Source organism: Sphaerodactylus townsendi, linkage group LG07 (assembly GCF_021028975.2).
Source record: "Sphaerodactylus townsendi isolate TG3544 linkage group LG07, MPM_Stown_v2.3, whole genome shotgun sequence".
In the NCBI taxonomy this organism is placed as follows: Eukaryota; Metazoa; Chordata; class Lepidosauria; order Squamata; family Sphaerodactylidae; genus Sphaerodactylus; species Sphaerodactylus townsendi.
The window spans coordinates 61,860,946-61,886,346 of record NC_059431.1 but is presented as its reverse complement, the minus strand read 5'-3'; the positions used below and the strand labels follow the sequence as shown (position 1 = coordinate 61,886,346).

General features: G+C 41.6%; 1 protein-coding gene across 2 annotated transcripts in view; it reads right to left on the bottom strand.

The window, feature by feature from the left end:
• Positions 1-25,401, bottom strand: part of GRAMD2B (GRAM domain containing 2B) — a 55,504-nt gene that overhangs the window by 7,418 nt on the left and 22,685 nt on the right. For both annotated transcript variants that reach the window (XM_048502542.1, XM_048502543.1), the window contains 11 exons: positions 17,092-17,214; positions 15,737-15,824; positions 15,003-15,069; positions 13,712-13,815; positions 13,351-13,446; positions 11,539-11,610; positions 11,361-11,441; positions 7,709-7,820; positions 4,996-5,118; positions 2,302-2,389; positions 407-511 (listed from right to left, as the gene is read on the bottom strand). In XM_048502542.1, the coding sequence (XP_048358499.1) occupies positions 407-511; positions 2,302-2,389; positions 4,996-5,118; positions 7,709-7,820; positions 11,361-11,441; positions 11,539-11,610; positions 13,351-13,446; positions 13,712-13,815; positions 15,003-15,069; positions 15,737-15,824; positions 17,092-17,214 (1,059 nt within the window). The remainder of the gene's footprint in view (positions 1-406; positions 512-2,301; positions 2,390-4,995; positions 5,119-7,708; positions 7,821-11,360; positions 11,442-11,538; positions 11,611-13,350; positions 13,447-13,711; positions 13,816-15,002; positions 15,070-15,736; positions 15,825-17,091; positions 17,215-25,401) is intronic.

Below are 25,401 nucleotides of genomic sequence, written 5' to 3'. Positions count from 1 at the left end.
TTCACTTTTTTTTGCCTTCTGAGTTTCAAAGCATTTCATATTCAGGATCACAATCATGATGACTGATTACTTTCAAATAAAATGTGACATGAGTTACTTTTTTCTAGATTTTTTTTTGAAAATAAGTCACAGGACTGAGTGGGAACAGGATAGTTTTTGAGCTAGTTCACTTGTATTACTCCTATTATCCTAATTACCTTGCAGTATGAATTTTGCCTCTCTATAGATTGGCAAATGGGAAACTTCATTAATGAGTGCTTTAAAGTGATAATTTGATGAAGAGGCAGAGCAGAACTCTAGGGAAAGTGACCTTGATAACTCTGAAATAACACATGGAAGCAATTCAGCAGGATGAATATTAATGTGGGAAAAGACAGTGGATTCTTTCAAAGAAAAATATTCTTACCTATTAATATGCGAATCCACAAAGGAAGCCATAGAACCAAGTTGCTCCTCCAGAATGTGGATTTTATATCTCATGTAGAATGTAGAGAAAATTAGTATACAGACACTGTAAGAGAAGAGCAGGAAATAAAAGAGAATACATATGGCTATCGGGCAAAATAGGGAGAAATTTGCTGATATTAGAAAGTCTTACATCAATCTAGCAATCTACAATTGTTAAGAATTTAACATTCAAATCCCCAACCCAACAAAACTGATATGTTTCAATTTAAGAAAGAAAAGCTCAAGCCTCAGTGAGGAAGGCAGACTATATGTGGGTTTTAATGCAAATGACACAAAAGGCTCACAAGGAAAACAAATTGCATGAATGTACCAAAAGTTTCACCCTGTAGAACAGGTGTCTCCAATATGGTGGCCATGGACTCCATGGCATCCACTATTTTTTTCTGGTCTCTGCCAAGTGTTTTTAGAAGGTGGGTGGGGCCAGATGGCTTGGCCATTGGAAATCAGATTTGTTGTTCAAATTTTTAATAGTTACCTCTGCAGTAATTGTCACCACAGCACAAGAATCTTTGCTGTGTGACTGAAGGTGTATGCAGGAAAAAGTGTAAACAATATGTTCAACAGAGTTTTTGCTTGAAATGTTGAAGAGGTATAATCAGAGTGATGCATGAGCTCATTCCCTGATATTTTGTGGTTCTGCTTCTTGTAGCAGCCATTTTATGCTTTGCTCCACCTCTTGTAGCAGTCTTTTTGTGGTTGTGCCCCCTATCCCATGTCAGAATTCTAAAGATGCTTGCACCTGGGGACTATTGCTGTAGAAGATTCTGTTGAAAGGCTGATCTCATCGATCAGTGATGGCGAACCTTTTAGAGACCGAGTGCCTTTTAGAGACCGAGGGCGGAGCAAGGGAAAACTGCGTCCAGGGCACATATGTGTCCTGCGCCCCTGCCACACCCCATCTGCCCTCGCCCTGCTCTGGAATATCCCAAAACACCTCCGTCACACCCCCTGGAACGCCCTTTCCATGCCCCTGTAGGGGCATGCACCCAGTGCGTTGCTCACCCCTCGTCCCCTTGACACCATGCCACTGCTGAGTGCCCAAACTGGGGCAAAGGCATACGTGCCCACAAAGAGGGCTCTGAGCGCCACCTCTGGCACCCGTGCCATAGGTTTGCCACCACTGTCATAGATACTTGATCTGATAGACACAGAGTCATCTCTTCTCTAACCACAGGATTTACCATCTGGTGTTCTACTACTGCCACTGAAATCTAGGTGTGCTGATTCATGTACCTGCAACTAGTTTTGTAATGCTACTGGTTCCACAAATTAAAAAAAATCTATTGTCGAAGGCTTTCACGGCCGGAATCACTTGGGTGCTGTGTGGTTTCCGGGCTGTATGGCCGTGTTCTAGCAGCATTCTCTCCTGACGTTTCGTCTGCATCTGTGGCTGGCATCTTCAGAGGATCTTCAGATGATCCTCTGAAGATGCCAGCCAAAGATGCAGGTGAAACGTCAGGAGAGAATGCTGCTAGAACACGGCCATACAGCCCGGAAACCACACAGCACCCAAATAAAAAAAATCTATCAATCTTTCTTCAGTTAGACTGTGGGAGTTTGGTAATATGCTTCTGAAAATTAAATAAGCTTATTATCTACAACATATAACTCGGAGCAATTTAGAAAAGTCACATTTTTCTCCTGCCATTTTGCACAATGGAAACTTTTTCTATGGAATATATTCAGATGTTTAATGGTGTGCAATAAATAATCAGGAACTACTAAACTCTTTATTAAACCACAGGGAGCCCCTCAGAATACATCATAGATTTATATTATATGAAGGTGCCCTTAGCCATACAGTGGTATTAGTGGGGAATGGTTCATACTTACAGAACTGCATATAAAACAAGTATGTGGTTCACAGATAAAAACTTCTGATAATTCATTCTGTAGAAGAACCCAAGGATTCTAGGAGGAACTATAAATGAAGAAAGTATTTATGTCCAGCAATCTAGACCACTGAATCTGAAAATCACATAACTAAACATACAATAGGAGACTCTCAGACATTGGTTTGGATACTGCAGAGGATTTCTACTGATGGAAGGGGGGATTTCCATCTATCTCCCCTCTCATTGCAGCTCTCCAGTTTACTCCTTATGCTGCTCCTGGAGTACCCTGCCCCCCCCCCCCCCCGCAGTGAACCATCTCTGGGATATAGTTGTGGCTTCAGCAGGATGGAAATGAGGAGATCACACTCTGCTGACAGAAATCCTTCAAACAGAATTTTTTAGCAAGTTCCAAACCCTTATTACTGATGTATGCATGAATGTGGAATTTAAGTCAGGCTTAGAATGTTGGTGGTGTGGGAGCTAGTTAATCTGTAAGCCTGCATTCCATATGTCATGGGTACTCAAAGTCAGTTCTTCATTGCCTTTTTCATAAAAAGGAAGGAACAAGGCAAACATACAAACCAGGCAACAAGCTGGGTTCACTCCATTTAATGTGGATAGTTAAATATGGATCTTGCAATCTGGAGCTGCTGAATAACTATATAGGATTTTGGTTTTTCATCAATTAAGATACTGCCATATATTACTGCAAATAATGTTTTGAAGAGATTGAAAAAGGTTGACAACAAGTTTTTATCTCTTATGAAACATAAATGCATACTTCTTAAAATAACTGAATTTACTGTTTATAGTAATACCATCAGCACCGAACACTTATATATAACAAAGCTTTGATTAAAAATCCATAGTTTAAATAGAAAGAAAATTATTTAATGGACTTATGTGGTAGGTACAGATCAGTTTACAATTTTCGTTCTGAACTATATCCAGAACAATGGGTCACAGAGAAGAATCTAGAAACAAGTGAAGTTGTTCTTGTACAACTGAACACATGAAAGTTTCTTAAATAAGCTTATCTACCTCTTATCAACTCCATTGCTCAATATGACCTGCTCTGATTGCTAGTCATTTTTAAAGACTCAGAGAGAGGTCATTCCCAAGATTTTGTAAGAAAATGTGTCACAGCTGTCCCCTCCTCAGGTTAAGCCTCCTAGCACAATGCCCTGCTGCTGTCAAAGGTGTCCTCAAAACTGGGGAGGGGATTTTGGTTCACCTAATTTCTCTTGTCAGTCCTGTCTCATGCGACCAGTATAGAATGGCTGGAGTATCCTAACCAGCCTTCATCCTGGCCTCTTTTAAAGTTCCTCCACCAAGCTAAGCATATTTTCTTGCTGTCTGCAGCTGATTATGAGGAGCTGCCTCAGCTGCCTTTGTAGTCCTGCCCCGTTTCTTGAGCCATTCAAGGGTGCTGTTAATAAATTGCAAGGGTAGTACTGTCCCTTTCAATAGGAGCAGCCCCACAGCTGCAGTGACCTCTTTTGCCTCCTGTGGCAGCCTCCCGGTAACACCAGATATTAACTCAGCCCTGGAAATATTTGTTGTTTTAACTGTAGATGCTAAGGATAAAATTGGAATGTTTTGCATGCAAAACATGTGCTCTACCATTGAGCCGCAGCTTTTTCCATGCTTATCACAGAATCTCAAAGGCGTCATGTGGGGCGTCATCCCACCCAAACATGTGCGCCCCAGCTGCACACCACAAGCCCCCCTGCCTCCCTGCAGGCTGGCTCAAGGAGGTGTGGAGGGGAGCGGGGCTCAGAGGTAGGCGCCCACGGCGCCCACCTGAGTTGCCCGCAGCTGAGTCCCGTCCTGGCCTCTGTGCAGGCCTCCCCAGACCCTGTGGACCTGCATGGAGGTCAGGGGGCGGGGTGTGGTGGTGGGCAGCCCTACTCCCAAACTCTGCCTTCCAGCCTCCATGCAGGTCTTTCCAGGCCCTCCCCAGGCCCTGTGGGCCTGCATAGAGGCCAGGGGTTGGGGTGTGGTGGTGGGCAGCCCTGCCCCCAAGCCTTGCCCTGGCCTCCATGCAGGCCTCCCCAGGCCCTGCCGGCCTGCATGAAGGCTGGGGGTGGGGGCGGTTCCCGGGCTGAATGGAGGCTGGGAGGTGGGGCTCAGCAGTGGGCAGCCCTGCCCCCAAGCTCCATCCTTGATCATAGGGGTGCAGGGGTGGGAGGTGCAGGGAGGCACCCAGGGAAGGGGGTTGTCTCCAGGTGCCATTTCTCCTTGATATGCCTTTGCGGAATCTGATGGTGTATGGAGATTCTCAACTGTAATTAAATGAAAGCACAGCTGGGAAAAATTTTCACTTCCAGTATATGATTTGGGTCTTCTATCTAAAGGATGAGAAACTAGGGTAAATTTTACTAAATCTGTGCTCACTGCTTCTAAATGTATAAAAACATGCAGCTGTCCCTCAGTGCTTTATTCTCTCCTTCCAGTTTCAATTCTGAGGGTCTATTAACGTGTTTAGATATGCTACCATCCTCCTCACCATTGCACATTATTGCCTCTAAAAATAAATAACAAGTATATCTGCACACATCTTAATTGCATCTTTGCTTCTTATTGCAAACACTGAAGTTTTAATGCAAATATGGAGATGAATACAAAGAAGTAGGGGAAGAAGGTACACCCACCCTTCCCCTTATCCCCAAAACTGGATCTAGTTTATTACCATTGCAAGTAACATTCTGGACTTTGCCATCATACAAACATCTGGAATGTACACCTGAATGGAGAAGTGGTGTCTCTACCTTGGAGGCTTTCAGATAAGTCTTGGTGTCAACAGCATGATAATCTGCCAGAAACAAGAATATATTTATTCATTTTTTATTTTTAACCCACCCTTTCCCAAACAAGTCAGGCTCAGGGCAAGCTTACAACAGAATTTCACAATTAAACTTACATATTCACAATTTAAAAGCCTCACTAACTAAAACTCCAGTAGCACTATACCAGCATATACCATAATGGAAACCAATCATAGGGGAAAGATGGGAAAAAGCTAGTACAGGAATACCTGAATACTTTAAATGAATTCAAATCTCCAGGGCCTGATGAACTACATCCCAGGGTATTAAAAGAACTGGTTGAAGTAATCTCAGAACTGCTTGCTATAATCTTTGAGAACTCCTGGAGAACAGGAGAAGTCCCAGGGAACTGGAGGAGAGCTAATGTTGTCTCCATCTTCAAAAAGGGGAAAAAAGAGGACCCAAACAACTACCGCCCTGTCAGCCTGACATCAGTACCAGGAAAGATTCTAGAGCAGATTATTAAGGAGACATTCTGTAAGCACTTGGAAGGGAATAATATAATCACTGAAAATCAGCACGTGTTTCTGAAAAACAAGTCATGTCAGACTAATCTTATCTCATTTTTTGATAGAGTGACAAACTTGGTAGATCCAGAGAATACTGTGGACATAGTATACCTTGATTTTAGTAAGGCCTTTGACAAGGTGCCCAAAATATTCTTGTGAGTAAGCTGGAAAGATGTGGATCAGACAATGCAACTGTTAGATGGATTTGTAATTGGTTGACTGGCCAAACACAAAGAGTGCTCATCAATGGCTCATTTTCATCCTGGAGAGAAGTGAGTAGTGGAGGGCCACAGGGTTCTGTCCTGGGCAGGAATATAGGTATAGATTTTTTAGGGGGGGTTCGGGTGCCCCCACCCGCCCCTGGGGGCGTGGCCATGCCTCCCCAAGCCCTGCCCCCAGCCTCAGTGCTTATAAAAGCAGCTCTCCAAGGCCAGGGGCAGTAGACTCCCCTCCCCTGCCCCCCCCACACCAGCTGGGCTCCCAGCCAGCAGTCCCTTCTGCCCTCCACTCCAGGCAGAGGCGTAGTTAGGGAAAATGGAGCCTGGTGCAAAATCTGAGTTTTGCGGGGGGGCCCATGGGCGGCCGCTGTGATGCTGGAATCCACCCCCAAACAGCATCACTTTCAATGGTGTTTAAACTAGGGAGCCCATATTCTCCTTTTAAATCCACCTTAAAGGGAGAATCTGGGGTCCCCAGTTAAAACAAAATTTAAAGTGATGCTGTTTTGGGGAGGATTATCCCCCACCCTTAAACAGCATCACTTTCAATGTTTAAACTGAAGACCTCACATTCTCCCTTTAAATCCATACTGAAGGAGAATCTAGGGAAATTTGGGGGGTGCTTGCTGTCAGGGGTGCAATCATTAATTTCTTGTTCTGCCTTCTTGTGCCCTGTTAATATGTTGTTGCTTCTTACCTCATGTAAGGTTAATTGTGAATGGGTCCCTAGCTCTCTCCTTTCCTTGCCCAGGCCACTGGATTCTGGGAGGCATGGACAATGGAAATAATTGTCAGAGCATCCCAGCTCTCTCTCCAGTGGCTGAGACCACTTCTTCTGTCTTGTCCCTGACCTCCTGACAAGACATCCTTCATCAATGACTTGTGTTTCACCCTGTTGGGGCTAGAGTCATGGTTGTGCTTGGAGCTCTTGGTCCACCCAGAAGCAGTGGGGAAGTGCCTTGAATGTCTGATGCTCCCACTTCTTGTAAGTCTGCGGACAGTGGGGCTTGACTGGGATTGCTGTGGGAGCGGAATAGGGCTGCTGGTGCTTTGAGAGAGGAGGTGAAGGGTTGGTGCTAAGCTGTTGCTCAATAACTTGGATTGCAACACATCTCAAATGCAAGAAGGTGTTATTTGGTCACTGAATGGGTGGGGAGAGTCTGTGAACTATCAGAAAGTACCTCATCTGAACTGTTTGGGTTGACAAAATGGCACTGTGAGAGGAAGAAAGGCTGAAACTCTTTTCCGCCCCCAATGTTTTCTAGTGTGGTTCATAGGGACAATATGACTCCAGTCTTGTTCTATCTACACTGGCTTGGTCAACCTATACTAGCTTCCAATTTGCTTCTGGGCCCTATTCCAGGTGCTAGAATTGACCTTTAAAACCATATACCTTAAGGACCATCTACTCCTGTCTGAGCCTACTAAACTATTCTTGTCATCCTCATCTCTAACTCATGTGCCCTTGCTATCAGAGTCTAGAGGAGTGGCAACCAGAAGGAACCTTCTCAGTTGTGGTGCCAAAACTTTGGATCTCCCTCCCAAGGAGCTTTGTCTGTCTTCCTCTATTGTCTCCCACCAGCAAGTGAAGACTTTTTTGTTTGGTTTGGTGTGCCCGCATTAACTATCATTGGTTCTCCTTTTTCTGTATTCTCAGTGCTTATGTGTTTTCATGTTTTATTTAATTGTTTTGATTATTTTACATATTTTTGTCAGTATTTTAAACATTGTTTTTCTGCCTTAAGGAACATAAATTGTTTGGAAAGACAGTATAACAAATGTTTCACATTATTATAATTAAATAACAATTAATACCAAGCTATACCTGGACCTCAAAACAGCACACTAACCTTGAAAATGTTCCAATTCTGGAGTCTGAGAACCAGTACTGCTAGATTCCTCCATTTCCTGCCTCCGCTGTTGAATGATGCCATGCAGTTCAGAATAATCTCCACTTGAATCCTATAGGGAAGATACATCAGAAATGCCAGCTACGATTGAAGGACATGTTTGCTATTTCCCTTGTGTTTTCAGTGATTCACAAGAGTAAGACTTTCAGCATGTCTGAGGCAACATAGTTCAATGCACAGATTCTTCATTAAACAACAGTCTCATGAAGCTCAGCAGATAGCTTACATCAAGTCACGCTCTCTCAATGTAATCCAATTTGCAAATATTTATAATTAATCTTACATAACCAAGGAAAAGAAATACTGCAATTTAACTCCAAGTGCAGCAGTCAATAACTCCTGCTTTTTGCTTCTAAGTAGTTGCAAACATGCCTGTAAGAAGCCACTTGGGGTAATTCATTGTTTGAGATAAACTGCAGTTTGCCAGTTTTTTAATCAAAGGGACTGAATATTCTGAACAAGTGCTGCGAACCCGTAAAGGACAAATAAAACTTCAGAGGTCTCTGTTACTATAAGATAGACATCTTGTAGGCCCAAGAAAAGCTCAACTCCAGTAAACACGTGATCTATCACTTGAAATGTATGAAGACAGAAGTATACCACAAGGACCATTATTAATGTGCAACAAATCTATGGGTCCCAAGTAAGCCAGGCCAGATCTCAGTTGTTGACATGTGTGAATGGAGGATTTCCTACAAAGCACTGCAGAATATTTTATATCCACCTATGCTAGGCTGTCTCTTTTCACTCAAAATACAAAACACTCCAAGCAATTAAAAAAATGAAACAAAGCCAAACAAATGGTTTAGGGGTGTGAAAGCTTGAGTAACAAGTTCTTTTCTAGACAGCTGCTCTGATGGAGAACATTCTGTTCCTGATGAAAAGATGGGTATTATTTGAAAATTTTTATGCTCTCAATGAAATGAGCTTGAATTTAAAAGTAATGCCACATTTTAAAATCTAACTTTCTAATGGAAGTATGACAACATTTCTTTCTCTGATCCCTTCTCTTTCCTGAAGCCAGTTTTTCAACTAAGATGCGTATATTAATATTGTGATATCATTCATGGAAAAATCAGACTCACTTTCACTTTCTACTGTTAGAAATAATCAAATGTTTTTGCCCTCCAAGAACTTTTCCTTACCAACAGTCCTGTGAGAGAATGTGATATACTAAAGGATATATGCTGCCCATGGTTGAATATAATGAATGGAATATAATTTTACCATACTACTGTTCAATGTGCTACAATAATCTTTGATCTGTGCAACCAGTTACAATCACCATGGGGGATTGGTATTCCAGCAGATAGTTCTTCAGGTCCAAATGAAACACAAACTTTTACAATGTGACATTGCAAATTAACACATTGAAAATATTACTAAGCCTTCTTGAGGGGTGGTAGGGACACTTGAATACAAATAAGCAGATTCTGATGTCTTCAAGAGCAGCCCTGTGCAGAATATATTACAGTAGTCAACACTGTGACAGCGTCATATCATGTAGTAAGTTTTCATGCATCCTATGGCCTGGGAATGGAGTTCTTAACTGAGATACTGACAGTGCAATCCTATGGGGTGGGGCTGAATTGAGTTGTGGAGCTGGCATGGGCTGCATTGATGTATTTGCCCCTCCACCAGTGCAAGGAGCAACCCCCCCCCCCCGATGGATGGGGAAAAGGCACTGCCTTTAAGCTCTGTGGTGGCGAAACTTAGAAGTTGGGGCTGTTGCAGAACTGTGCTGGCATCCAATTGGATGCTGGTGTGGGGGTGGGGCAAACCAGGGCATTCCTGGGTGTGGAGCCAATATTCGTTGGCTTCCACCCTGGCTTTTCAGTGGCATAAATCCACTTAGCCCTATGGACTGCTTTCTAGTGGCACGTTTTTAAAAAAATTATTTTTCTGCCCATGTCACAGGAAATTTTTGTGGAGGCAGCAGGGAAGTGCAGCAGGTGTGCTGTCCCCGGCCGCCTTGGGCTGTGGATTAGGCTGTGAGACTTGTGGCAACTATAACATGTAAAGCAGCTCATTTTCTCAAGTACTTTATGCAATATGTCATAGGTGCAGTAATTCTCTGTGGTGCTATTTAAATACAATAATGTTCTAATCATAAAGACAAAAGCTCTTGTTATGGCCTTAACAGGGGTAGGGGTTTTATTAAAGGGATTCTCCACCAGCTGCTAAAAATATAACAGCACACATAGGATTTTAAAAGTAGCAAAGGGGAATGAGCTCTCACGTTGGCAGCGAGAGGGGCCAGGAGGAGATCTTTTAGACTGTATGATACGAGGAAGGAATTCTGACAATGGATATTCCACAGAGTAATGCAAGAGTCCAAATTGAATTTAAAAGTTTTATATAAATTTGTTTAAAAATACAAACACACAGTGAGACATAAGAGCGCATACATTCAAGTTCCTAAGATATAAAAAGGTTTTAAAGCTAGATTGGATGATAGAAATGGAGGGGGGTTTTCTAGGAAATAATGCTACCTAAATTCAGCTGAAGAAGATCTTTGTAGAAGGTGCAAGGATTTCAAAATGGACCAGCATCTGAATCCAGGCTAAGGACGAGCATCGTGTCTCAAACTGACCAGACCGAGGGAGGTACAGGCTAGTAAGAGCAAATGAGTTGGGGTGAACTGACCTTTTATAATCTTTTGCCCAGGAAGAAGCGGGAACAAGTGAGTTTTAAGTTTCATTTTTCTAAATTTTCTGGAATTTGCCATGCCATTTGGTTGGGTGAGCTAATTAGCTTAATTCTTCTATTGTTCTACACCTTGGGACAATGTGGGGAGTCAATTCGTCCTAGATTATACCAGGAAGCACAGAATGGCTTTATGCAAAAGTAATCCTTACAGTCTCCTTGGGCCTTCAGTATTCAGATTTAGCTGAGACATTTAGATCAGGATAAGGTGAGTGGTTTAGGAGTCATAACAATGGGAAGAGGAGATGCAGAGAAGCAACCATCTGTTGATGACTTGGTTTCCAGAAGAGATAGGGAAATGACAGTATTTGATAGCAAGTTGGCTTTCCATATTCTTTGTCTTTAACAGTATCTTTGCAAGGTGTGGTAATCAAGCATTCTCGTGACTCAAATGAGACCTCCAGGTTATGCTGGAGTAACTCATCCATTGATTAGATTTTGTAAAGCAGACCTGTGACCTTTGGACATGCTGCTACCTACACCCATAGGAGTGCTTTTGGCAACTGGCTTTTGCCAATATGATTTTAAAGCAGAAATATATATAAATAATATTCTGGGGGTCCTTTGGGTCGTTACACTCTGAAGGAAAGGAGGAGACTCAGATCCTTCAGACTCTGCATAGTATTCCTTATTAATTGAATGATTGCTTACTCATATATCACACATACAAACAATTAGATTTGTTTGGCAACTGTTTGCTTATTTCTTTTCTTACAGGGTGTTTTAGATTGATGTAAAATATAGCCTCTTCCAAAAATGGAACTATGACAAAGATCTATGTTAAGAATTTGTTATATATCTTTACTACTTGTAACTTCATTTAAAAACATTTTAACCTATATTAATTTTTTAAAAATCCATATTGTTAGTATAATGAGAAAGTTACCAAAGGCAAGGTTGTAGGGCGATCAGCTCTGAAACTGTTTCCTGGAGAAGAAGGATTGGGACTGTTGCCAACACTCACATCCTAAAAACACATTGTTAAAATAATTCTTATTAATCAACTACCAACACACTTAAGATAAATAGAAAAAATATACAAAGCAAACACAGAGAGAACATACCTCTAAATGCCAGCAAACAGCTTTTAATAATTTGTAAGCTGTATCTCTGGAGAGAAAGGAGATGAATATATACTGAAAAGAAAACCATCCATAATTATTGTTTGACATCATGAAGGACCTCCAGATCTTGCCTTATAAATGTGACTACTGAAGTATATTTGGGTTTTATTATAGTGGGTCACTGAGATTACTCAGGCCATCTAAGCAAATTTTCTTAGGTTCATTGAATATTTATGAGTTGCTAGCAAGTTTCTTGGCCATGACCATCACCCCATCATATACCCTTTGAGTATGGCTTGATAACGGGGAGCAAGACAATGGGGAACAAGACAAGACAACAGCTTGGATTTGGACCAGAGATCTCTAATTGCAACAATGGTGAATTCTGCATAGCAGAAACAAAACATCGTTAGGACTTTAAAAAACATTTTGAGGAAGAAGTTTGCACAGCTTTCTTCCCAAAATGTCTTCAAAACATTCTATTTCTCTTAACCCATTTTTTAAAAAATCATTAAACCAGATCTTTTTTCCCCAACCCAGGCTAAAGATGTTTCCTGCCTGCTGAGTGAACAAGAGCACTTTATTTCTGTTGGAATTTCCAGCCTTGTTTGCATGCAGCAGAGCACAAGCAGCATGGAATTCTGGGAAGCTGCACGAACATTCTAAAGGTGACAGTTAAAATCCATTGGTAGTGTTCTGTTCCCTCACTCACTCTCTTGCCTGCCTGCCTGCCAAAGTGAAAAGATGTTCTCTGTCCTGTTGTAAACCTAATGCTATGTAAAAGTGCTCTGACAAAGATATTGTATTGCAACCAAAGTGTAACGAATTATGAGCTGTGCATGTAACTATATATTTGTGATACTTTGTTAATGTATATACTGTATAGGTTTTCTCTCTCAGTTAAGTAAAGTTCTCACGTTTTATGAAGTAAAACGGCTGGTCTTTTGAGAGTTAAACTATTCTAATTTGATGTGCCTCACAATCCACATTTCTGCTTGTTACTCTGCTTGATGGGATTATATATTCTAAATATACTTGTTGTCCTTCAATTTTTTCCACCCAAACCTCTTGCTTTCAATTTCATGGATCACGCCCACCATTTTGTGTGCTGCAGCAGAGATTCTCTGAAGGTTCCCCATGAAGATTTCCCCTGCATGTAGCTCATCTGCACATGAATTCCATGTAAAAAGTAGATGAATAAAGTTTGTTTTGCCTAGTGATCCCACACATGTGTTGTTTTTCCTTTTTTTGTGCTTTGAGGGGGCTGTCTGTGAAGCTATGGCAACATGATTAGAGAAGCTGCAATATGCATATACTTTTTACACATGAATCTCGTGCAGATGAGTTGCAAGTGGAGGAAACCTCCATGGAAAACCTTCATCCAATGGCAGAGCCAAGGAGAATCTCTGTAGCAGCACACAAAACAGCAGGTGTAACTGTGAAACTGACATGAGTTCCATGCAGCAGGTGAAAAAAAGATCCATTTTGGCTGGCAACACTTGTGTTCTCCAAGCTGAGGAAACACAAAATGTAAAAAAATATCTTTTAAAAATATTTGCAGGATATTTTATTTCTACTGTGTAAAAATCACTAATATCCCAGACATTGATCCCTACAGCACTCGTGACTCGCCTATAGTTTAATCTTCCTTTCTCTTTATGCTAGTGTCCCACAGAGTTTCCTGCTAATGCTACCTGAGGTTTCCTGTAACTGAAATTGAATTAAGTAAAAGGGGACAATTCAGAGTGCATGGGGTGGTGGTGGAAAGATCAACAGGAAAGAAAAGACTCTTACATCAGAATATGAACTTACCCTATCAGAAACTGTTGATATAACCAGGGCATTTGGCACGAGAAGGGCAGTTTTAGTTTTTTTTAATAGTGTTACTGAGGGCACAGGTATACTAATCTGAAATGATATCAAGTCAGTCATTAGGGTGTGAAGAGGATAGTTAACAATCCACAATGCAGTATCTGCTTAGGAAAGACTTTTCCATAGAAAATTTCAGACAAAATGAAGACCATCTAGTTTACATTTAAGCTCAAGTATAAATGCAAATGTAACAGGTGATGTTGTTTCTATAAAAATATGCTATCATTCCTATCCATATTAAATAAGAATTAGGCATGACCTTTCTAAATCTAGGTTTTCATAAGACAAGGACTTTACTAACCTTAGTGTCTTTGCCAAAGACCTTTGAATGGAAACAAATCCAGTTTTCTGATATGAATAACCTCCCTTGGTACACAATTTCTTTCTGTAAGGCACAGGTGAAGCCTACAAAACAGTCACATGTACCATGATATCAGACTTACATTTGCACAAGATAAAATAAGCAATATGGTTTTGTACATGAAAATACTAAGGACAAGATATATTAATCGCAGTTAAAAATAAAATTTTGTAAAATCCAGCTTGTCTTGGATTATGTCCTAGGTGTCTCATAAACTTTGGTATTTGCCACCTGAGGGAGGGACAGTTGCCTAAATATGACAGACAACTAGTAGGTTGGAATAAAACACACAAACACTTTATTGTGGTAAATAAAATTGGTCATAGCCATCAAATTTTTATTAGCATGAAAGAACATAGAGCGTGAGGCGCAACATGGGGATCTGATTCGAGTGCTGGACAGCTATGAAGGTTGTCGCCCAGCACTCGCTTTCCTCAAACCCACCTGTTTGAGGAAAATGGCCCGTGACTAAATAACGGTCAGCAATAAGGGCAATAGGCTGGGCGATGGGCTGCTGCCTGGAGATTCCCCCATTTGCTGTGGGGCGCAAGCCAGCTTTGCCCACACCTAGGCATCCTGATCCCTGGCTTGCTCCACCCCAAACCTCGTAAGGTGGTACTCAAAAAGGACTAGCAAGGAGCTTCCCCAGCAAAGGATCAGTCCCCCATGCACAAAATAACAGAGCACGGTGCATCATGAAAACCATGAAACAGGGAGTGGTGGGAGGGAACACGCACCAGGCAGCAGGGCAAAGAGGGCCTGCCCGTGCCTGGCCCCGCCTTTTAAGGCAGATGGAGGTTGGCGCAAGGGCTGACGTTAGGATGGCGTCCTGCGTTAGCTTGTGGCCAATGGGCTACGCAGGCTTGCACATGCCCAGTTGGGCCACAGGTGCCACGTCACCCAGAAAGAAACAGTAGGGAAGGGAAGAGCCAAGAGCTCTGCCCTTCCCCCGGCACCAATGGCAGCCATAGTGAATCGCAGCCACTCCTTTAGCAAAATTTACTCAGTAACACATAGCCAGTAGATTGTTTCAAAAGTGATCTGAAATTACATTTTTGCTATGAATTATAGTCTATCAACAGCTAAATACAAAAACCAAGAACCAAATGGCAGGAAACCTTTCATAGATAATATACCCAGCAATGGAGGTTGCTGTATAAACCTTGTAAGAAGGCTAGTTTGAGAGGAAGGAAGAACACTGCAGCTTAAAATAACAAAGAATTTGGCTTACTTTGTCTCAGGGGCTCATCAATTGGGATATCCAGAAACAACTTGTGAAAGTGAGCATTTGACTTAAACTAAGGGGAAAAACACATGAATTAATTTCAGTTATTGCTATAACATTACAGTTCACTCTAGATATTTTTGCCTAAGGTGCAAAGATGGTAAACAGAGTCCTAATAACAACTATCCTCCCCAATCCTTCTGTTGCATTGACACTATAACAGTATCAACAACAAACTTTGCTGAATATACTAATTTTCTTCTTACTGTTCAGAATACCAAGGCACTAGATCAGTGGTTCTCAACCTTCCTAAAGCCGCAACCCTTTAATACAGTTCCTCATGTTGTGGTGACCCCCAACTCTAACATTTATCCATTTTACAGATGGAGAACACTGATGCAGAGAGTCTTAGGCGACCCCTGTGAAAGGATTGTTCGACCCCCAAAGGGGCCCCGACCCCCAGGTTAAGAACCACTGCACTAATGCATATGGATGAACTAACAGTGATGGTTTGTTAACAACTGCAGGTTATGTCAGTGGGGTGGGATATTTTGAAGGAAAGGACCACACTGCTGCTTCTGGATCCTGGTCCTCCCTGTGCTCAACAGAATAGTGGAAAGGAAGGTGCACAGTCATTGCTGCCTTATGTTTCCATCTTTGCTGCCTGCCCTATACTCATGCATGGCTTATCTGCCACCTCTTACAACAACTGGACCCCAGATATGGAAACTCCCCAGTACCTTATTCGAGGCATGTTTCTTCCTTTCTAGCTTTGAGTTATTCTTGCCATCTGCTGCCAAGATGGTATTATCTTCAATCGTCTTTAACCTACAGTAAGGAAGCACCCTGTGTTTAGAACAATTTGATCACTTTTTCCTCCACCCAGAAGAAGATTTTTCTTTTGGAATTTCTCTTTGTATCATACTAGCCCTTGAAAGTCAGAATGAGCATTTTGTTACAGAATCAACTAATTAGCTAATAGCTTATTATTTCCTAAACCATTTAAAAAGAAAATTGGACATATGGTGTTGATAAACTTATTTTGAAATTTTCTATTACTACTGGAAGCTCTGAATCACAGATATATCCAATCACAACTAAATGCATGTAAAGTACACATTTTAAAGGTGTCAAACCTCTCAGCATTGCCTTTTGAAGTGGCTGCTAGGGAAATGGAAAATAGGACAAAATTATTTTTACTGGCACTGCATAGAATTCAGTATGCTGAGTATAAACAATCTTGTGTCTCTAGAGTCCTCATTAATCAGTACTGGTTCCTCATTGCCACACAGGCTAAGAGATTATGGCAATCGGCTATATTCTGCCTAAGTGCTCAGCTGGCCACTTGGTGTATGAGGAAGAGGAAACTCATCATAGAGTTTCCCAACAATGAAAAAAGTGAGTTTGGAGGAAACATGAACAAGGCTTGGGTATACAATCTTGCATAGTTATATAAATTCTGCGTACATTAAGAAATATATATGCAAAGCAGAATGCAACAGTGGAAATCTGATACACACTCTGTGGTTGGAGACTGAGTTCTTATCTTAGGCACTTTCCGCACTGCGGAAAGGGCACCCCTGCACTGGCAGGAATCCTGCCGGTGGAGGGGTGGGGGCCGTTTGCACGGGAGCGTGCCAGCGGCCCCCGCAGAGGTTGGTGCGGGAGAGGCGGCTCCGCATGGAAAACAGCGTGTTCTCGGCGGTGCCATTCGCACCGCGCCGGCGGGAACACGCTGTTTTTAAAGGGTGGCCTGATGCTGCTCTGGGGGAGGTGGAGGGAAGCCAGGTCGGCGCTGTTGCTGGCTTCGTAGCAGCTTTACCTCGTGCTTAACGGGCTCTTCTTAGGGACGCATAGCTCTTTTGCTCTGTGCGAACGGCGCTTAACGAATTTTAGGGACCTTACTTTTTTTTGCTGTCCCTAAGGCGTCGTATTTGGGCCATGCGGAAACGGCCATAGTCTAAAAATCTGGGTAAGTCCACTTAATTAAATAAGCTTTAAGATGACTAAAATCTGTAAAACATTTAAGATATTCTCTTGCAAGTTTTTTACTATCCGTCATTGCTGAAAAGTTTCTGCCACTAAGATTCATTACCGTGAAGCTGAGATTTTCTTATGGTCTTCAAAATATTCCACATCAGTCACTGGGGTCTGTGTCACCACGGTCGATAGCTTTCTACTCTTTCTTTTTTCCTCTGTTCCATTTTCACTCTCTGAGCTGCAGGAAATAATATTTTTTATTAGTGCTAACAGGAAATGAAACCATTGTGTAACTGCTTGAATTCTAGTTGCCAATTCCAGTTTTGCACTTGATTATCTCACTGTAAAAACTTTAAAATAGAGCAAACACAAAACATACATCTCCCAGCGATGCAGGGAGAACAGGAAGCACAATTGACCAACTTCCTATGTCACTAAAATGCCTAAAGTAGAGCTTTTCACCCTTGATGGATGAACTCCTGATGTAGAGAGAATTCTCACATTTCAAAGCGGAGCAGGTGAAATAGAAAAGAAAATGTGAAGAAAGAAACTCAGGGCATAAAAAGCAGCAGAGAGTGTTTTCTCCTTCTCCTGAGTTGCATACTATATAAAATCAGATGCTTTATCAGTTTTACTGAGCTTTAAATTAAGCAGGCAAAGGGACTATAAGCATATTTCAGACTTTATTCTCAGACCTGCTAATTCATCTAAAAAACTGCACATTGTTTCTTGTTACCTGTACACAAATCTATGAAAGCAACCTGCTGTGCTTTGATACAAAACTAAAAACAAAACCCAATCTGCCATCTTTCTCTTTCAATGTATCGAGTTGATCAAAATGCTGAATTTGTTATATTTTTTCCTAATCAGATTTTTGATGATTTTGCTCCAGAGCAGATTCTGCAGAAGTGTTCACAATGGAGAGATGTAGGGAATGGTGTCCCCCAAGGATCCATTTTGGGACCGGTGCTCTTTAACCTATTCATAAATGACCTGGAAGTAGGGGTAGGTGGCGTGATGGCCAAGTTTGCGGATGATACCAAATTATGTAGGGTGGTGAGAACTTCAAAGGTTTGTGAAGAGCTCCAAGTGGACCTTTATAAATTAGGTGAGTGGGCTAAGAAATGGCAAATGCAGTGATGCTCATAAGGGCAAAAAAATCCAAACTTCACATACACACTACAGGAGTCAGTGCTATCAGTCACAGACCAGGAAAGGGATTTGGGCATCTTAGTTGATAGTTCCATGGGAATGTCAACTCAATTCATGGCAGCTGTGAAAAAGGCAAACTCTTTGCTGGGGATAATTAAAAAAGGAATAGATAATAAAACTGCAAAGATTGTCATGCCCTTATATAAAGCAGTGGTGCAACCGCACTTGGAATACTGTGTTCAGTTCTGGTCACCACATCTCAAAAAGGATATAGAAGAGATAGAAGAAGTTCAGAGAAGGGCAACAAGGATGATTAGGGATTGGAGCACCTTCCTTATGAAGAGAGGTTGCAGCATTTGGGACTCTTTAGTTTGGAGAGAAGATGTCTGAGGGGGGATATGATTGAAGTCTATAAAATTATGCATGGGATAGAAAATGTTAACAGAGATAATTTTTTTTCTCTTTCTCACAATACAGGGAGCATACATTGATAATCCTGGGGGGAAGAATTAGAACTAATAAAAGGAAACATTTCTTCACGCAACGTGTGATTGGTGTTTGGAATATGCTGCCACAGGAGGTGGTGATGGTCACTAACCTGGATAGCTTTAAAAGGGGCTTTGACAGATTTATGGAGGAGAAGTCGATGTATGGCTACCAATCTTGATCCTCCTTGATCTGAGATTGCAAATGCCTTAGCAGAGCAGGTGCTCGGAAGCAGCAGCAGCTGAAGGCCATTGCTTTCACATCCTGCATTGAGCTCCCAAAGGCATCTGGTGGGTCATTGCGAGTAGCAGAGTGCTGGACTAGATGGACTCTGGTCTGATCCAGCAGGCTCTTTCTTATGTTCAGGTTGCAATGCACAGTAAAGTCAGAGAAAAGATAACTCTAGTTTATTTGAAGCTTATATAATCACCTTAGTGGATCTGAAGAGAAAAGCAGTCAATAGCTTGATTCAGAATCCAATGTGCCATCAATGAGATTTACGTCCAAACTGGGGTGCTTAGAACTCAAGTGTTTAGTAAATAGTAAACCTTTACTGTAAAATTAAACCTGATTAATTTTTATAAAGGCTAAAGACAACTAGGAAAATCTCTGTAAACCGACTATTCAATTAGCAAACTGCAGTCTAATAGTGACAATTTTTCAAATTTGGAGTTATCAATCCCTAAAGGTCAAAAATGAACATTTCTTCCCCTTCCAGCATTTTTCTTTAAGGGGGTCTAAGTTCTAAGTCCCTTTTTAAAAGTACTGAAAATTAAGAGAGCATGCTAGTACTCAGTGACAATAAAAATGATCACATTCTGCTCTTTATAAATTGACAGCTTGCAGAATTTTCTTTCCACCACTAGAAACCAATTTCACTGTTTCATCATTCTTTAGGAACATCAACAGTTAGCAGTAAGTACTGCCATAGAGAAACTTCTTCCTTAAATTATTTCATTCTCCAGCCTGATCTCTTGTTGAAACAAACTTCCACTTGTGGAAGGCAGAAAATCAGCATCGAAGCTGCATATTTCCACCCTTACTAAGCAACTTTTGTACCATTGTTTCCAAGAATATACATTTTCTGGGGGAAGGGAAGATTAGCTGATTTGTGTGATAAATAATAGCATAATTCAGATTGATATGCCAGATTATAGGATAGGGCCTATGTGGCTTTCTTTTGGTATTCCAGATGTATTTGATAAACCATTTCTTTATCTACTGTGCTGGGGGGCTGCCATTCCCCCTTCTTCAGGGTTAGCTTTAAGCCAATGGGATCAATTGCTCCCAATTGGACCCCACATCTAAGGGGGTCCCAGACTAGGGTAATCTGCTATAGTCTTGTCAACAACACATTGGAACGTATACCTAGGACAACATTGCAGGTTTTACAGAGAACAGCAACGATTATAATTTTCTTCTGAATTATTAAAAAGTCAGTAGCATTTGTTTATACTGTTTATATTTTGAATTTTTAAAAATGTACTTGTGTAACCCATGTCATTTTGATATGGGGGGGGGGGGATATTTGGACTTCAGGGCCTAAAAATAGAAGCTTACTGAGCATATTCAGTTGGTAAGTTTGCTCTTTTATTACCAACTGTGAGAGTCCTATGGTTTAAGAGAGAATGGTTATGTTGAGTGGCATACTTTGAGGATAACTTGTCTTCTTCTGGGCTGCAAACCCCAAACACGTCTTTCAGAATACATATGAAGAATGCCCTATTTACAATGCAAGCATTTTCTTTTGACAGTTTAGTGATAGTCAATGGCAAATTTTTGTGTTCAGTCTTCTATGCAAAAGAGTTATTGATTCCTTTAAAAATACAATTAATTTCAATCAGATTGTTTGGGGAAAAACATTGAGAACAGCAGTTTGACATCATTTTAAGGACTATCTGCCCATTGTGGAAATTCTTTTCATTATGAAAAAGGCAGATTTTGGAATGTTGTTTTTTGCTTTATGTTGTTTATATAACAGAACAGAAGTAAAATATCTATTGTGCAATTTTAAAATATTCAGTACAGGAGAGATTGAATCAATTTAAAAATGTATTATCACTTTGTAATTTCAACAAAATCGCAGGGTGATAGCATTTATTTTTGCACAGTGATTGTGATTAGCTAATAAAAGAAAAGCATGCGCACCCCTAACCAAAGTGGGTAAATAGTTCCCAATTGGCAGGTGATAGTATTCAGGGCACAGCTTTGGTTACAAAAAGCCTCTCGATCTATTTATATCCTTTGTCAACATTTTTTTGCATCAAGTCACAGCTGACTTATAAGCCCTTTCTCCACAGCACAAATAAAATCTTTAGAATGGAAAAAAAGTGTTTCTCTATAGCTTTTTCCCCAACATGACTTCAGGATGTTTTATTTCTGCTTAGCCCAGGTTTTTCCCACACACCCTGCCAAATTAGTGATTTCCCCCCCCAAGATGGAGTCAGCTGGTTTTCTCTTGATTGTGCAGAATAAAAAGCATTTTATTTTTTCCCATCTGAATTCAAATAGTTCTCACTTTTGGTTTCTCTGCAGTTCATGCCTGCCATTTTTTGGTATAAAGTGCATTAATAAAGTTTTTCCTGATGATCGCACACACATACTTTTTTTTGTTTTAACTGAGGTATCTTCAAAGCTTTGACATCATTATATGAGAATTGCAGCTGATTCTTGTGATATTGAAGCTTTGAAGATATCTCATTTAAAATAAAAAGGGAAAGAAAAAATGACATGTGCATGGGATTGCCAGGAAAATTAATTTTATTAACACATTTAGTACACTGAAAGGATGCATGGGTGAGCTCCAAGCAGAGGAAATTCTGTGGGAACATTCAGCAAATGATGGCAGCATGGAGCCTCCTGAAGAGGGAAGAAAATGACCGGAGCAAGCTGTGGAGAAAGTGAAAACGAGATCTGGGGGAGGGCAGGAAAAATAAAATGATTTTGCTGCCAATGCTTTATTTGTCTGCACTGTGCTGACAAAAAAAAAAGACAATATGGATCTTTTTAAAACGTCTGCAAGATTTCATTTGTGCTGAGGAGTCAGGGCCATAGAGCATGGCCATGGCTCGGCCGCAGCCTGCCATTGCAGGCCAGGGGGACTCGGCGAAAGCCACGTTGCTGCCCTGGCAAAGGCAGGGATGCTGCTTCAGGACGCGGCCCGTGCATGAATGGAAGTTGGGTCCTGATTGGTTGCCGCGTTCTCCTGGCGTTTGCAGGTTCGCATCATAGGGAGGTGCCCGGCAGGTGCCTGTATAAAGGGCGGCCATGTGGGGCTAGCTCAGTCTCGCCCCGGATGCCAAAGCATGACCCACCCACCCATCTGGATCTGTTCTTATGTATTGTTTTTGCTTGCTTCTATCATAGCCAGTTGCACATGGGGGATTACCTGTTTGGGAAGGGGAGCCACAGGAGCTCCCCTGTTATAACACCTCCTTAAGAGATCGGGGTGGAGCAAGCCGATGGTTGGGATGCCCGGCAGAGGCTACCAAGGCTTGCGCCCTTGCGGCAGAATGGAGTGGGCACCAGACGGGGGTCCACTGCCCAACTGGCATGCACCACTCCAATCTTGCCATTTGTGAACAATTCCTCCAGCAGGTGGACTGAGGGCTCTGGGAGACAGCACTTGTGCTGCCCAGATGCTTTGATCACCCCTCCCATGCTGCGCCATTTGCTTCCTTTTAATTCCTGTGTCATTAAACACCTCTAGCTATGGCCAAATAATTTTACCCACAAACAGTTTTTGTGTGTTTTATTGGGATCAGGGGTGGATTACGGTTAGCTTTAGCCAGTGGGTTCACTTCTCAGCCTGCAATGACCCCATGGGGTTTTTAAGGTGGAAGATGTTCAGAGGTGGTTTGCCACTGCCTTCCTTTAGGTCATGACCCAGTATTCCTTGTGATCTCCCATCCAAACACAACCAGGACCAACCCCTGCTTAGCTTCTGAGATCTGATGGGATCAGGCTAGCCTGGGCTATCCAGGTCAGGGGTAATTAATATATAGATGGATGGATATGAAGAAAAGAAGAAAGTCCTGGTTTCTATAGAGAATGGGAATTTCATTGAAGTTGCCTCCCACATCTTTCAACTAGTTTGGGAGTGGGGGATGTTTGGTTTCATGTACCTTCAAACTTCTCTTCTCTTATTTACTGGGGGCACAGTCAGCAGCAGCACACTTACTGACCTGAAATGACCTGTAGGCAATGCAACACTCAAAGTTTGCTACAAAGACAGAAGTTCTAGGCAAATGTGCTTTGCATTGCATCGGTATCAGTTGAGTGCAGTTTCTTTGTTGGAGTGCAGAGCAACTGAGGATGGGGTGGGGATGGGTTACAAAATGTATTAGTACTCATTGTGACTCAAGAGTGATTACACAGAATAACCCAATACAATCAACAGGATGGGACTTCTGATAAACAATGCAACATGATTTGGATTGCAGAAAACTGTAACCAACCAGAAATCTGAAACACAGTTGAAACATAGCATAAGTATTGACACGACACATTAAAGATTCAAAATTTACACAGCAAATTTACACAGCAGGATCCTACTAACAGCAACAAACAGTAGTATAATAGTATAGTCTAACATTCTCTACCTTTAACCCAAGCATCTTCCATTCCATTTTGTTACAGTACAGGCCTATTACATGTGCAAAAAAAAATCTAGTTTTGCATAGTTTGCCAAAAGCAAGGAAAAGAGGAAGTTCCACTGGAATTACAGCTCATCTCCAGAGTGTAGAGATTAGTCCCCCTGGAGAACATGGGTGCTTTGGAGGGAGACTCTGGTCGATTCCGCACTTGCGTTATCGACCTAAGTTCGAGCTGCGTTTGACCTAAGTGCTCCTGGTTTTGTACCAGCTTTGCCCCATGTAACAATCAAATTTCCAACTCCAGTTGGGAATTACTACTTTTTCAGGGAATCACGCTCAAACTCAGCTCGATTCCAGTAAAGTGCGGAACCTCTGGTGCCAGGAGCCCCCCATTCAGCCAATCACAGCTAAGTGTTTCGGTCATGCGTACAGCTGGAGAACCGCCGTGGCGAAAATCGTGCCTAATTTTTTCTCTCTTCTTTCTTGCGTTCGAAGCAATGGCTGTCCACAAACGGTGCACAATTTCTACGTAAGCGGCCAATCAAAAAATGCCACCTTCGTCCCTCCATTCCTGTGGCAGTTTTTTTATAACGTGTGTGGGGATAGACGGAACATGGCCGTAGAACAGTAGCCAATCGGAATGGAGCGGCGAAGAGGCACAGGATGATTCCGCCCTCTGAGCTGGGATCAAGTTGGTTGCAATGGCTTCGACCTAGGTTAGTACCCTTCTCAGGGAACTGGGTCGAACCTATTTTACTCGTGTGCGGAATCGCCCTCTGTGGCATTGGACCCCACTGAGGTCACTGTTCTTCCCAAGCTATAGTCCCCAGTTTTAGGAGTTTCCCAATCTTGATCTGGCAACTCTATCCCCTCCTGCCCATGGCTGGGGAGACCTTGCAACCCTAGTGGAAGTCTTCCAGACTTTGCCAGGCAGGCTAGTCCATAAGGTGGGGGCCACAGCAGAAAATGAATGTGTTGCATTCTCTGTTGTTGCTTTTGTCCATGTTCAGACAGTTGTTGTTGATATTCAGGGTGGCACCTGCAGAAGAGCCTGATCAGATGACTAAAGCTGTCGTGGTGGAGCATAGTGGGAGAGGCAGTACAACAACAGCTGGGATCTAATGAAAAGAAGAGCAAAGGTTGGGGGGAGGGGAATCTGATATAAAAGTCCTTTCTCTGATCCCAATAACTTCCTCATTCTACTTGTGAAATTTCATGAGCATTTCACTAGTTAATATATAATCAGACCATGTTACTGCTGTAATAGATCATTTTAAAATAATTTCTTTGAAAGCTGTAAAAGAGTAACATTTATTGTGGCCAGTTAAACATGTTAAAACAAACTTATTCAGGTGAGATTGAAGATAATAACCATGTAGATGAAAAAATAATAGCTTTAGATTTGCTATTTAAACCCTATCTGAAAAACCCAGCATTCCCATTTAAACCAAGAGTTTAATTTGCATTGCTTTCAAATAGATCTTTCAAATAGATCTTTGTGATCCATCTTATCTACAAACATAGGCATAATTTTGCTCAATATAATAAATGGTGTGGATTGTTAATATGGGCATTGGACCAATTAGATTAGGAAATCTGCAGAAGATAATATGACAGCTCTGAGATACTGCATACGAGTGGCTTTTAAGATATCTGTCTGGCCTTTGGTCAGCAGTCTACATGGGATTTTAACCTAGGAATAAAAATGTGGAAAAGCATTCTTGAGATATAAAAATGTTGTGTTTACTAAAAACATTTTCAGAGGAAAAGCGTAAAATGGAATGAATCCATTGCACCACAAAAACAAGTGCTGTGTTAGATACATTCCAACAAGTTTGTACCTTTCTTAGTGTGGATTTTATAATATCCCTCACTTTCAAATATAACAACCAGTATCAGAACACTTTTGATCAAAACCCCATTATAAATAAAAACAGTCCTTTCTGCAAAAATTAATGAGGGAGAGAGGGTCATACTTAGCATCATGACATGTTTTCATCTTTGTGCCAATTCTTCAGCACAGCTACATGATGCTTCAACCAACCTTGTTCAGACTTTTTCCCTAGAAAATCCCAGTATCAGTTAAATGACTTCTCTGCATGTCATTAACCTTGATGAAACATGTCTTGTGAAAGGAACCAATTCAGCTGGATGTATTGAAACTATAGATAGCAGAGGTGGAGCTCTAATGT